Source organism: Pseudorca crassidens, chromosome 14, assembly GCF_039906515.1.
Source record: "Pseudorca crassidens isolate mPseCra1 chromosome 14, mPseCra1.hap1, whole genome shotgun sequence".
In the NCBI taxonomy this organism is placed as follows: Eukaryota; Metazoa; Chordata; class Mammalia; order Artiodactyla; family Delphinidae; genus Pseudorca; species Pseudorca crassidens.
Genome location: NC_090309.1, coordinates 26,695,851 through 26,708,220, shown reverse-complemented (window position 1 = coordinate 26,708,220; position 12,370 = coordinate 26,695,851). Strand labels below are relative to the sequence as shown.

General features: G+C 39.8%; 1 protein-coding gene across 5 annotated transcripts; it reads right to left on the bottom strand.

The window, feature by feature from the left end:
- Window positions 1-259: 259 nt before the first annotated feature.
- TPRKB (TP53RK binding protein) lies at window positions 260-6,524 on the bottom strand. Of its 5 annotated transcripts, XM_067704668.1 has the most exons (6): window positions 6,093-6,357; window positions 4,404-4,501; window positions 4,040-4,199; window positions 3,010-3,132; window positions 1,492-1,668; window positions 260-587 (listed from the first exon to the last, which is right to left on the bottom strand). In XM_067704668.1, exons 3-6 carry the CDS (start codon window positions 4,178-4,180, stop codon window positions 501-503), a joined length of 528 nt encoding a protein of 175 aa, XP_067560769.1. In that variant the 5' UTR covers window positions 4,181-4,199; window positions 4,404-4,501; window positions 6,093-6,357; the 3' UTR covers window positions 260-500. The 5 variants fall into 5 exon arrangements, with proteins under 5 accessions (XP_067560769.1, XP_067560770.1, XP_067560766.1 ...); XM_067704669.1 differs by lacking the exons at window positions 4,404-4,501; window positions 6,093-6,357 and adding an exon at window positions 6,364-6,524 and having other exon boundaries at window positions 3,010-3,114; XM_067704665.1 differs by lacking the exons at window positions 4,404-4,501; window positions 6,093-6,357 and adding an exon at window positions 6,364-6,523.
- Window positions 6,525-12,370: the final 5,846 nt, after the last annotated feature.

Sequence of the window (12,370 nt, the reverse complement as noted above, 5' to 3'; positions counted from 1 at the left end):
CTCGGGCAAGTTATTTATTACTTCTACAACCTTTTAGTTGCCTTTGTGTAAAATGGGAGTATTAACAGTATCTACCTCATATGATGCTGTGATAATTAAATGAATTCTTGCATGTAAAAACTTGGAACCAGGAGGCTTGGAACAGCAATGCTGGAGTAGCCAGAAGGAAGTGCAGGAATATGAGCTGAGGGATATAAAGTCATGAAAACAAGAACTCAGTACATTGTAGACACCCAATAAATGTTAGCAATTATTCCACTTACATAAAAATAAAATATATTTGAACAGAAACAGAAGACTAGAAGGCAGTAACAAATAACAGTAACCATGGTTATCTTTTAAAATATTAAGAGATAGGATCAGGAATGGTTTTATTTTTTTTCCTTTGTTACCATTCTGTGCTTTAAATTTTTCTACAACAAACATAATAGATTTTATAATCTGGAAAAAATAATGAATGGTTTTTATAATTGCTGAAAATTTTTAATATTTCTGTCATTTCACAAAACATCTTTTGTTGACATCCTACAAATGATACCATCCAATAACGTCCCAATTCTTTCTTCTTGTGAAGATAGTTTATATATCTGTAAAAATAAAAGACAGATTATGACATGCTGACATATTCATGTACTACTAATTTTCATTACACGAGCATGTATATGTGAATTAACTTATTACTCAATTATTGGGATAATGGTGTAAAATCACAATGTGTTTAAAGTTTGGAAAATAGATGACAATTCATCACTTACATCAAAAGTTTCAATTGCAGTTATGGTGATAACTCTCTAAACATAGAAATACATTTGTACCAGTTTTAAAAGCATACATCTAGACATTAACTTCATACTACATTGTGTAAGATATAGATATTTAAATGTACTGTGTAACATATAGATATTTAAAATTATCTATTCTTTTAAAAAGAATGCATTGGGCTTCCCTGGTGGCACAGTGGTTAAGAATCCGCCTGCCAATGCAGGAGACACGGGTTTGAGCCCTGGCCCGGGAAGATCCCACATGCTGCTAAGCAAATAAGCCCGTGAGCCACAACTACTAAAGCCTGTGCTCTAGAGCCCACGAGCCACAACTACTGAGCCCGTGTGCCACAACTACTGAAGCCCGCGTGCCTAGAGCCCGTGCTTGGCAACAAGAGAAGCCACCATAATGAGAAGCCTGCGCACTGCAACGAAGAATAGCCCCCGCTTGCCGCAACTAGAGAAAGCCCGTGCGCAGCAATGAAGACCCAACGTAGCCACAAATAAATAAATAAAATTATATATAAAGAATGCATCAACTAAGTTTTTAATTATGTTACATAACCCTGCATTTCCAATTCTTTGCATCTATAATTATTTTTCAAGTAACTTTTAATTATATTAACCTTTCTTAAAAGTTAAAAATATATATAGAAGCATTGGCGTTCAGCAAACCAACAGTATTATTCCACATCTATCATGCTCTTTCTAAAAATATAGGCTTACAAACCTTTTTGACTTCCGTAATATTTGTTATTTCAGGGAGATTTTTGAGAGAAACTTGATGACCTTCTACCTGAGATATTAGGTATTCTTGATTTATTTGTTTTTCTCCCTCTTCAACATAAGCAATCAGAACTGAAGTGTCATTTGCCGAGATACCAAACTTTTTCAAGGCCTCTGAAATCTAAGGGGGAAAAAAAGACAATAAAACCAGTAGTTTCAACATCTGAAATCTCTCCCCATTTGTGCTCTTTCCTGGTCAGATTCTTATTTTTCATATCCTAATGGTTTTCTCTGTCTACAGTTTTTCAACAATCCCTTCCTAATATCTACCAGCTCTGCCTCTTGAGTACTCCCTGCTCAAAGCTGCACTTCATTCCCATAGAGTCAAGCCTGGACTTGGCATGGCGCACAAACACCCACTCCCCCTGGACCTAAGTGACCCTCTAGCCATGCACTCCTGCCCTCTAGCCAGTCGGGACTGTTTGGGGCTCCCGTCATTTCATACTTTTTTGCCTGGGCTCACACTTTGCCCTCTGCCTGGAGTGCCCTCATCTTTCAAGGTCCAGTTCAAATGTCACTCCCCTTGCACTTTCCTCTTTACAGAATGAATTGCTTCTTTGTTCCCACAGATTTGCATTATTATTCCCATTATATCAATTATCTTAGGGCATTTGGACTTTGTCTTGTTCATCTGCCTTCCTCAGAAACATATTTGTTTCTTCTGCCCCTACAGCTGGAACAGACACAAGCTCAACAGATGTTTATGAATTGTACAGTCTCCTGAGTTATTTCAGTGATCTCAAAGAAACAATAGTAACCCAGTAATTTTCCCCCAGGTACTGCGGAATTCTATCACCACACATTTTATAAACTTTTCAAACATCTGTATTTGAAACTATGCCATGGGTTTCCTAACTTTTCTCTTGATGTCAGCACTTGATTGTGTTGTTAATAGTAGTAGTAATACTAAAACTTTGTCAGCAAAATTACATTTTTTTTCAAATGTGCCCCAGGTAGAATATTTTAAACTCAATAACTTTGATTACTATCAGTATCTCAAACCACAAACTCTTCCTATGCACTGGGTGTGTGAGCATGTGTTAAAGGGCTGTTCTAGGTCCCAGGCAGACTTCTGGTGTATGGAAAAGACATGGGTTCTATCCTCAAAGAGTTTATGGGGAGAACGAAAGATAAACATGATAACACACAAATATCCATGCCTAATTTTTATCATTAGATTTAAATCACTTAGAGTGATCTTCCTGACTCTATATGGTCAGGAAGGACAAATAAAACTATCCTCATTTAATTTAGCTAAACTTTAGTTTACTCATATGTGAAGTGACTCCAAAGCTTATTTGTCTAGTAAGAGGCAATACTAAACCTTAACTCTCTGTCCAGCATTCTTTCTTCACTATTATTTTTGTTTGTTACTAACAACAGGCTCCAACCCAACAATAAGTACAAAGGCTACCATGACAAGGTCAAAAGATATAAAGTAAGTAAATTCCATATTAATTACATTGTTATTTGGGGAAAGATTGAAAATAATTTCAGTAGATAGAGTTCTTGTCTTCATTTTTCCCAGTTTGTAGAGGTGAACTGCTTTGTTTGCTGCCACAAGTATCTGAAATGGATCGACAATCTATCAAAGAGAACAAAAAGAATTACATACAGAGAATCTGGAGTACTCTGAAGACATATGCCCTATATCATGGTAACTCCAGTGTCAGGCTGTTTTACTTCATCACAATTCCTACGGACTACATTTTCAAAATTTTCAAAATCTCAAGGGCCTACGGTGTTTAGAAAATCACAGAATTTTACAGCTGCAAGCAACTTAGGTAAATAGTAAAAAGTTTTAAAACAACACTTATTGAGGGCTATTATTATGGGAAAGGCCATATTCTCAACATTTTACCTTCATTTTCTATACTTCTCAAAACGACCCTATGATATCTGTATCATTATTCACATGCAATAGATGAGGAAACCAAGGCAAAGGATGAGTTGGAATTCCAGTTCTGTCACTTACCACCGAGGGAACCTGGGCAAATTCCTTAGTGTTTTATCTGTAGAAGCAGATAATCACCATACTTACTTCACAGGGTTGTTATGAAGATTAAGTGAGTTAGCGGTATATGTAAAGAACTTAGAACAATGCCAGGAACCAAATTAGCACTATATAAAGGTTGGCTACCACTTGCTCAAAGTCATAATAAATGGCATATCTGGGATTTAAGTCCTGCTGATTCTACCACTATGCAATGTCTCCTTTACAGAGATTTTCTAGTTCAGAAGAGAAGATGGAGATCCAGGCATCTGCCATCACATCAGAGCTAGACCACCTTTCACATCTCCAAGGGCAGGCCCTGGCACTTCGGCTTCTAGTCACTGTTAAATTCAAGGCTGGCCAAATCTGATTCCACTCTACAGCTTGGACAAGAACTTTTTACCTGAAGATAACAATTTTAGGCTAACCTATAACGTCATGAAAAATCATCATATTCTTAAACTCCCCATGTAGTTCACTCATTCCCACGAGTACTTACCACTGTAGGATTTATTAATGAGCCATCAATGGCACCTTCCATGGCCTTTTTTCTCAAGTCTCCAGCATTTTTTACATCTTTAAATAACAGAAGGGTCACCCTGTATTCGGGAAATAGGTCCAGCTGATGTGTTAATTGCATTTCATCGATAAGCAAGATTCTATTGCACAAGACCAAAAGACCAAAAGTTAACAACTGTAAGTCACTAACAAACAAATATCCTTACTAACAATTAAATATATTAAAGTAACTTGAATAATGAGATGTAGAACTGTTAAACTAGAAAAATCCACCCCAAAACATTTGGCATTCTCATGAGACACTGTCTTCCTAACCCTGCTGAGCTGTTTCTAGCTTCCTTTACCATTCCTGGGAAAGGATCAAGGTTGACACCTGGCCCCCTGGCTGTGCAGATAAGGCAGGCTCTGATGCATGGAAGAAGGGCAGCTTCCCAACAGACAACTAGGAGCAGAAAACCAAAAATTGTTTAGACCACAGGTTACTTATAGCATTAAGGAAACCTCACTCTAACTTGGTCTTTTTAGCTTTCTGATCTCACCATTTGTTTATATTTTAGCAGAACCTAGACACAAATATAAAGAAAATAATCTTATAGAAGAAAGTATGACACAACTCAAAGATATTCATTTCACACATGGGAATTTAGCCACGAGGGTACAATTCTTAAATAATAATACTGACCCTTTATAGACGTAAATTTAACAAGGACATAAAATACAAATAACTGGAAAGACATAATCTATCTTTGAAATGGAAAAACTAAGCACTGCAAAAATCTGATCTTTAAAACAATTTCAATTACAGTCCCAATGAGATATTTGGGTGAGGCAATTTTATAGGTTCATTTTATCCTTTCACCTAGGTTCCATTGCTAGCATTTTTCTTAAGGAATAAATTGGCAATCTGAAGATTTATGTAATAAGATGTCCTTCTCATCATCCTAAGAGTAAAAAGTTGAAAACCTACCTGACTAGTAACAGGGGATTGGTTTTTACTAAACAACCACTAAAAACTAGTCTTGAAGAGTAGTTAAGGATGTGTAAATATAGCAATAAATAACATTAAGTACTTCACATCTGATTGGAAAACAAAACACAAAATGTGACACAAATTGTGGGGTTTTTTAAAAGGTACACAAAAAGAAAAAATATTGAAAGAAAAATACAACAAAAAGTTATCCTTGACTTGCTGGAATTACATCTGATCTTTTCTGTTACAATCAGGAAAGAATAAAATTTGTGAATAACGTCCTAGCACACAGCAGTTCAACCTTTATTATCATGATAACGTCCAATGGAAAAAAAATAGATACAGACAGAATGTATACCCAATTATATAAAAAGATGCACTCAGAAAGCAAAAACATAAAGGAAGCACACCAAAGTACGGCCATCTTGGATAGCAGAATTGCAGGTAATTTTTATTGTTTTCTATAAAAAATATTTTTGTGTATATGTTCTGAATTTTCTGCAGTGTGCACACAAAATATAATGAGTACATATAACTAGGGAGGAAAAATTTTTTGTGGTTTTTGTTTTTACACTAGGGGAAAAAGGCCCCCTAGCAAACGTCAAATTGGTTTGTTTTGTTTTATATAATTCACTCAGGTCAGAAACTTCGAATCATCGTTGGATACTAACCTCTCACTCAAATCCCATATCTAATCCAAAAGTCTTGTCAATTTTTAATTATCATCTCGACAGCTCCAATTTTCTCCTATACCCACTGCCACCACCGTAGGCCACCATCTCTCATCTACATCTGTGACCTCCTAGAAGTGGTCGCCTCACCATTCCTGCCCTCCTACCATCCAACCTCCACCCACGGGCGTTCCAAACTCTATGATCTGAACCCTTCCTCCCTCTTCGGCTTCCTAGCGCACCCCTCCCCTGATCGCGCTCATTCCGCCACCGCCGCACTTGACTTCTCAGCTTCAATTCACCAAGATCCCGACCCCACGCGCCCTCTAGGACAGGCAGTTCCCCTGATGCAATCCTCCCTCCCTTCAACTCGCCGGTAAGAGCCCATTTACCAGCACGCCCAGAACCCAGGACTAGCTCCCTATTCTACGAGCTCCTCTGTCACAACTTTGATGAGTCGCGGCCTTATCAGGATGATGTATCGTCAGCTGATACATCAGGGAGAGACTACGCAGATCATTGCCGGGCTGCATCCTAGGGCCGGGCCTCGGGAGGCGCTCGATAAACGAGGAAGCCGAGGATCACACCCGTTTTCTAGAAAATGGGTGCCGGGACTGCGTCTTCCGTTCCCGCCCGGCCAGCTCTTGCTCGGCGAGGACTCACCGTCGCGTCCCTGTTCGTCTCGTAAGATCTTCCCCACGGAAACAATGCCCTGAACTTCCGGAAGATCGCCCTCAGCTGCGCCCCTTCTCCGCCCTCCCGGCACACCCTTCTTCCCCGGCTTGAATCGCATCAGCGGACGCGAAGGAGAGCCGGGGCTCCGTCCACCACTTCCGGCGAGGGAGGAGGCGAGACTCCTCCGGCAGGGCCGGAAGCTGGGGGATCTGTGGGCTCCGCCCGGTCCTTAAGCACCTTGACTTTGGACGAGACGTCCTCAGTTTCTTCCTGTGCAAAGAAAAGTATTGGCTTCAATGAGCTCTACGTACGTCTCCGCTGCTCGAGATTCAACAGTTCTTTTTCGAGGCAGGCGGGATTTAGTTTGCTTCTTGTTCTGGGTACGCTCACTGGGGAAGGATCTCCTGGAGCCGAACGCAGTCGGCGACCTACCTGAGGTACTTCAGAGAGAGGTGACAGTACGTTAATGGAGTCAACCTCTTCATCCAGCAGGCTCACAGATTTGACTTGTCATCCTTAAGTGTATCAGCCTCTAAAAGAGGAGGTAATCCGCTGAACAGGCTGTAGAGAATTATTTTCCATGTTTTTTATGCTTGGGGCTCATGTTGGTCAATACTTTTCTTTAAACAAAAAGACAGGTAAATAACAAATAGGGTGGATATATGCTATGGAGAAAAAACCAGAGGAAATGAGGTAATGTCAGGCCGTGGGTATTACTATTTTAAATAGGATGGTTAAGAAAGATCTCACCAAAAAGGGCCATTTGAACAGTGACTGGAGGAGGTCTGGAAGTTCTGTGTGTATTTGAAGAGCAGCATTCCAGGCAACAAAGAGTGTTCAAAGGCTGAGACAGATACGGCCTTAGCCTATTTAAGAAAGAGCAAAGAACCTTGTGGCTTGAGCACAGTGGGAATGTATATGAAAAAAAAATTGTTCTGACAGAAGACTGGAATCCAGATTATGTGAAGAACTCCAACTCAAAAATTATGAGCCAACCTAATTAAGAATAGGAGACATTTTTGAACACACTTCACAAAAGATATATGAAAGGCCAATGAAAACTTGAAAAAATGCTCAACATCATTATTCATCAGGGAAATACAAATTAAAAACATAATGAGATACTATTACATACCCGTAAGATGACTAAAATTTAAAAGACCTTAAAATTTTTAAATACCAAGTGTTGTCAGACATGCAGAACTAGAACCCTCACATGTTGCTAGTCCGAGTATAAAATAGTATAACCACTTTGGAGAAGAGTTTGGCAGCTTCTTAAAAAATTAAATGTGTTCTTACCATACCCAGCAGTTTCACTCCTTGGTATTTACCCAGAAGTGAAAATGTGTCCACACAAAGGCTTGAACGTGAATGTTCATAGTAACTTGACTCATAATAGCCCCAAACTGGAAACAACCCAGTGCCCAACAACACATCAATGGATAAACAAATTGTGGTAAATTAATGTCATGAAATACTATTCAGTAATAAAAGAAATGAACATACTTGCAACAATACTTGCAACATGGATGAATCTAAAAACATGCTCAGCAAAAAAGCAAGAAACTAAAATTATGTTACTGTATGATTCCATTTCTATAACTATAGGAATTGCAAATTTATTCTAGAGTGAATGAAAGCAAATTAGTGGTTGCTAGGAATGGGCAAGTGGGAGACACTGAAAAGAACCCCCAAGGGAACCTTTGCATTCACATGAAGCCAATGTTCTGTATCTTTTTTTTTTTTTTGCGGTATGTGGGCCTCTCACTGTTGTGGCCTCTCCCGTTGCGGAGCACAGGCTCCGGACGCACAGGCTCAGCGGTCATGGCTCACGGGCCCAGCCACTCCACGGCATGTGGGATCTTTCCGGACCGGGGCACGAACCCATGTCCCCTGCATCGGCAGGCGGACTCCCAACCACTGCGCCACCAGGGAAACCCCAATGTTCTATATCTTGATGTGGTGTTAGTTAAAAGGGAGTATGAATTTGTCAAAATTCATTAAATTACGTACTTTTAAAGAGTACATTTTATAAAATTATGCCCCAGTAAAGTCAATTAAAAAATAGACATAGAAAAAAAAAGTTGTCCCAGTTCAGTGACTTGTCTGTGACCACCAAAAGCTGGAAATGACCCAAATGTTCATCAAGTGAATGGACAAACTGTATATCCATACAATGGAATACAACTTGGCAGTAAAAAGGAAATCAACTATTGCTACATAAAATAACATGGATAAATCTCAAAATAGTCATGCTGAAAGAAAAAAGCCAGACATAAAAATAGTGTATACTGTATGACTCCATTTATATAAAACTAATTTATAGTGACAAAGCAAATCACCAGTGGCTTGGGTAGGGGGCCTGGGGTGGAAAAGGAGAATTACAAAGGGGCACTAGGAATCTTTGGGGTAATATCAATAGATGTGTTCTATCTTAATTGTGGTAATGGTCTCATGGATGTATACATGTCAAATTTATCAACCTGTTCACTTTAACAGTTGTACAGTGTATCATATGTCAATTATATTTCTAAAGCTGTTTTAAAAATCACAACACTACATCTGTATTAGAATAGCTCAAAGAAATGAAAAAACTGACAATATAAGTGCTGGTAAGAATGTGAGCAACTGGAACCATTCCTGTGTCATGTGAAAATAACCCCCCAAATGAAACTGTATTTCTTGATAAACTGTTACTTGATGTCTCTGTATTCCTAAAAGGTATAAATATTTGTAGGATCTCAATGTCAAGTCAGTGGAAGAGCTCTGGTACTTCTTGGTCTCATATGTGTGGTTGAAAAATTAATAGCTATGACTGCCAGATTTATTAACAAATAATAAATTTATGAATTTTATTATTTTAAAATTTTATTTATTTACTTTTGGCTGCATTGGGTCTTTATTGCTGTGCACAGGCTTTCTCTAGTTGTGGCTTGCAGATGCTACTTTTTGTTGCAGTGTACGTGTTTCTCATTGCACTGGATTCTCTTGTTGTAAAGCACGGGCTTTAGGTGCACGGGCTTCAGTAGTTGTGACTCACAGGCTCTAGAGTGCAGGCTCAGTAGTTGTGGCGTACGGGCTTAGTTGCTCCATGACACGTGGGATCTTCCTGAACCAGGGCTCGAACCTGTGTCCCCTGCATTGGCAGGTGGATTCTTAACCACTGTGCCACCAGGGAAGTCCCTACATTTATGAATTTTAAATGTGTTACATTTGTCTTGCTGAGGTCCTCTAGAAAGCAGAACCTGAGGCAAGGATTAAAATGCTGGTATTTTATTTGGGGTATGTAGGAACAGAGTTGTGAGGGTGAGGAACAGGCTTCACAATGAGACAAAAAGCCACACAGTTGTTTGGTATATGTGTTCACTCAGCAGGCTGGACTTTCTTTGGGAGGCTTGAAAGGAAAAACCATTCCTGAGAGTAATCCACAGAAGGGAGAAAGAAGCGGCAATTTGCCTGCCAGGCTTCCTCCTGTCTTACACGTCTCATTAATCAAGCCTCCTTCCATGGGAGCCAACTCCTCTACACTTCTGTTCATCATCTCACCCTTCTCTGGCAGCTCAGAAAGCCAGAGTTGTGGCCTGATATGTAGCATTTCCTCCAACTCTAACATGGAGGGATGGCTGAGAATGGAGAGGGCTTGGTATGGAGGCCCAGAGTTTAACTTGGGCTCTAGTCAGCTTAGAGAGTGTTAATTAGGTTTGCTGGCAAAGGCAAGACCAGGGAGTGTGGTCCAGGTGGCAGATGGCATCTTCAGGGAGGAGGAGGAGGCTGAGGGAATCTGAGACCATTCTTAGAACCTGTGTTTCACATAACAGGAGATATAAATGAAATAAATGCTAAATAGTGATACAAGGTACCTTGTAGAAAAAGAGCATAATTCAGTAGGGGGGTAGGGCTGGGAGAGAAGGCTTTACTGAGGAGAGGGGGCTTCAAGAATGATTTGTTCACAGAGGCTGTAGGAGAGCCATTATAGCCAAGGGAACAACCTGAAAGACAAAGATACCGTGGCATAAACATGTACAATGTTGTGGTCAAGAAACGGCTGGCACACTGAAGAATGGAGTGGAACACAGCAGAGGCTTTGAAAAGTCAGCTGGGAGGCAGATCACACAGGGCTCTGACAAGGAGTTGGAAATGGATTCTGAAGGCCGTAAGCCATCAAAGGTTTCCAAGAGGGGAATAACATTAATGAGCTTGTTTTAGGACATAATTCTGGGGCAGTTGTTAGAATTACATTAGAAAGGTGGCTCAGACAGGATCTAGATAGGGCCTACCTCCATAGCAGGAGTGTTTGTAGTTGATTTTGTGGGTCCAAATCATGACTTAGGGCACTGAATGGCCTACACTCCTGGGACATGAGGCATAAAAATCAAGCTTACCAGACTAAGGTTAAACCCAAAACCAACTTAAGTGGCAAAGTCTCATTACACTGGCTAGATTGAACTCATGCCTGTATCTCTACTCTTTACTTAAACCCTACCAAGAAGGTAAGACTCCTAAAGATTAAGAACTCACAAGAGGATGGGAGGGATGATGAATGGTAGACAGAGAGAGAGAGAGCAATAAAAATTTCAAATATATTAACTCTCAGAATGGAGAAAAATAAAACCTAATTGTGTGCAGCAAGGGGAAGCTAAACAAAAGTCAAGGTGACTGACCACCTTATTACAAGTCTACCATACACTTCCATCAGCTCTGAGTGCCTCAATCGTAAGTACTAAATGACAGGCAAAGATCACCAGATATTTCAAGATCACATCTAACAGGAGAGAAAGGCATCAACAAACAGGAAAAAACAAAAAACAAAAACAGCTGACACAGGGAACAGAAGAAACTTAAAAATTGATAACTTTAGAGACAGAAAAGATAATGCATTCATTTAAAAAATAAAAGAATGAAGTGCCTGGGAAAAAAAACACTCAGAAAAGAAGAGCTAGCTCTTGGAGATTAAAAACATATAGCAGGGGGCTTCCCTGGTGGCGCCGTGGTTAAGAATCCGCCTGCCAATGCAGGAGACACAGGTTCGAGCTCTGGTCCGGGAAGATCCCACATACCGTGGAGCAACTAAGCCCATGCTGAGTCTGCACTCTAGAGCCCACGAGCCACAACTACTGAGCCTGCGAGCCACAACTACTACTGAGCCCATGCGCCACAACTACTGAAGCCCGCGCGCCCTAGAGCCTGTGCTCGGCAACAAGAGAAGCCACCACAATGAGAAGCCCGCATGCCGCAACGCAGAGGAGCCCCCGCTCCCTGCAACTAGAGAAAGCCCATGTGCAGCAACAAAGACCCAGTGCAGCCAAAAATAAATAAATAAATTTATTTTAAAAAAAACATATAGTAGAAAAAATATGTATATAATATGTAGCAGAAAACCTAAACAATCAACAGAAGGGTGGACATAAAGCTGATAAAATTCTTGTGATTTAAAAAAAAAAAGAAGGAAAGATTAAAAATGGAAAAAATATATATATATAATTAACTTAGAGGTACATTTCAGAAAATCCAATAGTCAACTAATAGAAGTTTCCCAAAAAGAAAATAGAGAAGATAAAGTGAAAAGAAAATTTCCCAGAACTGATGCACATAGCCTGCCAGACTGGAAGACCTCACTTAGTATCTAGCATTATGAATTTAAAAAATACCCACACTAAGTCCTATCATGAACTTTCAGGACACCTGAAACAAAGATCCTAAAGCTTGCAGAAAGAAAAATTACAGGTCACAAATAAAAGTTCTGGAATCAGAATAGCACAAGGCTTCAAACAGCAACAATGAACTATGGAAAACAATGAATAAATGCATTTTAAAGTGCTTACCTACAATTGTACATTCTATCAAACTATCAGTGCAGTGGAAGAATAAAATAAACCCATTTCAGACATGCAAAAGCCTCAAAAAATTTACATCCCATTAATCCTTGGGAAACCATGGAAGGATATGCTCCACCAAACAGGGAAGTAAACCATGAACGCAGCAGCTGTGGATCCAG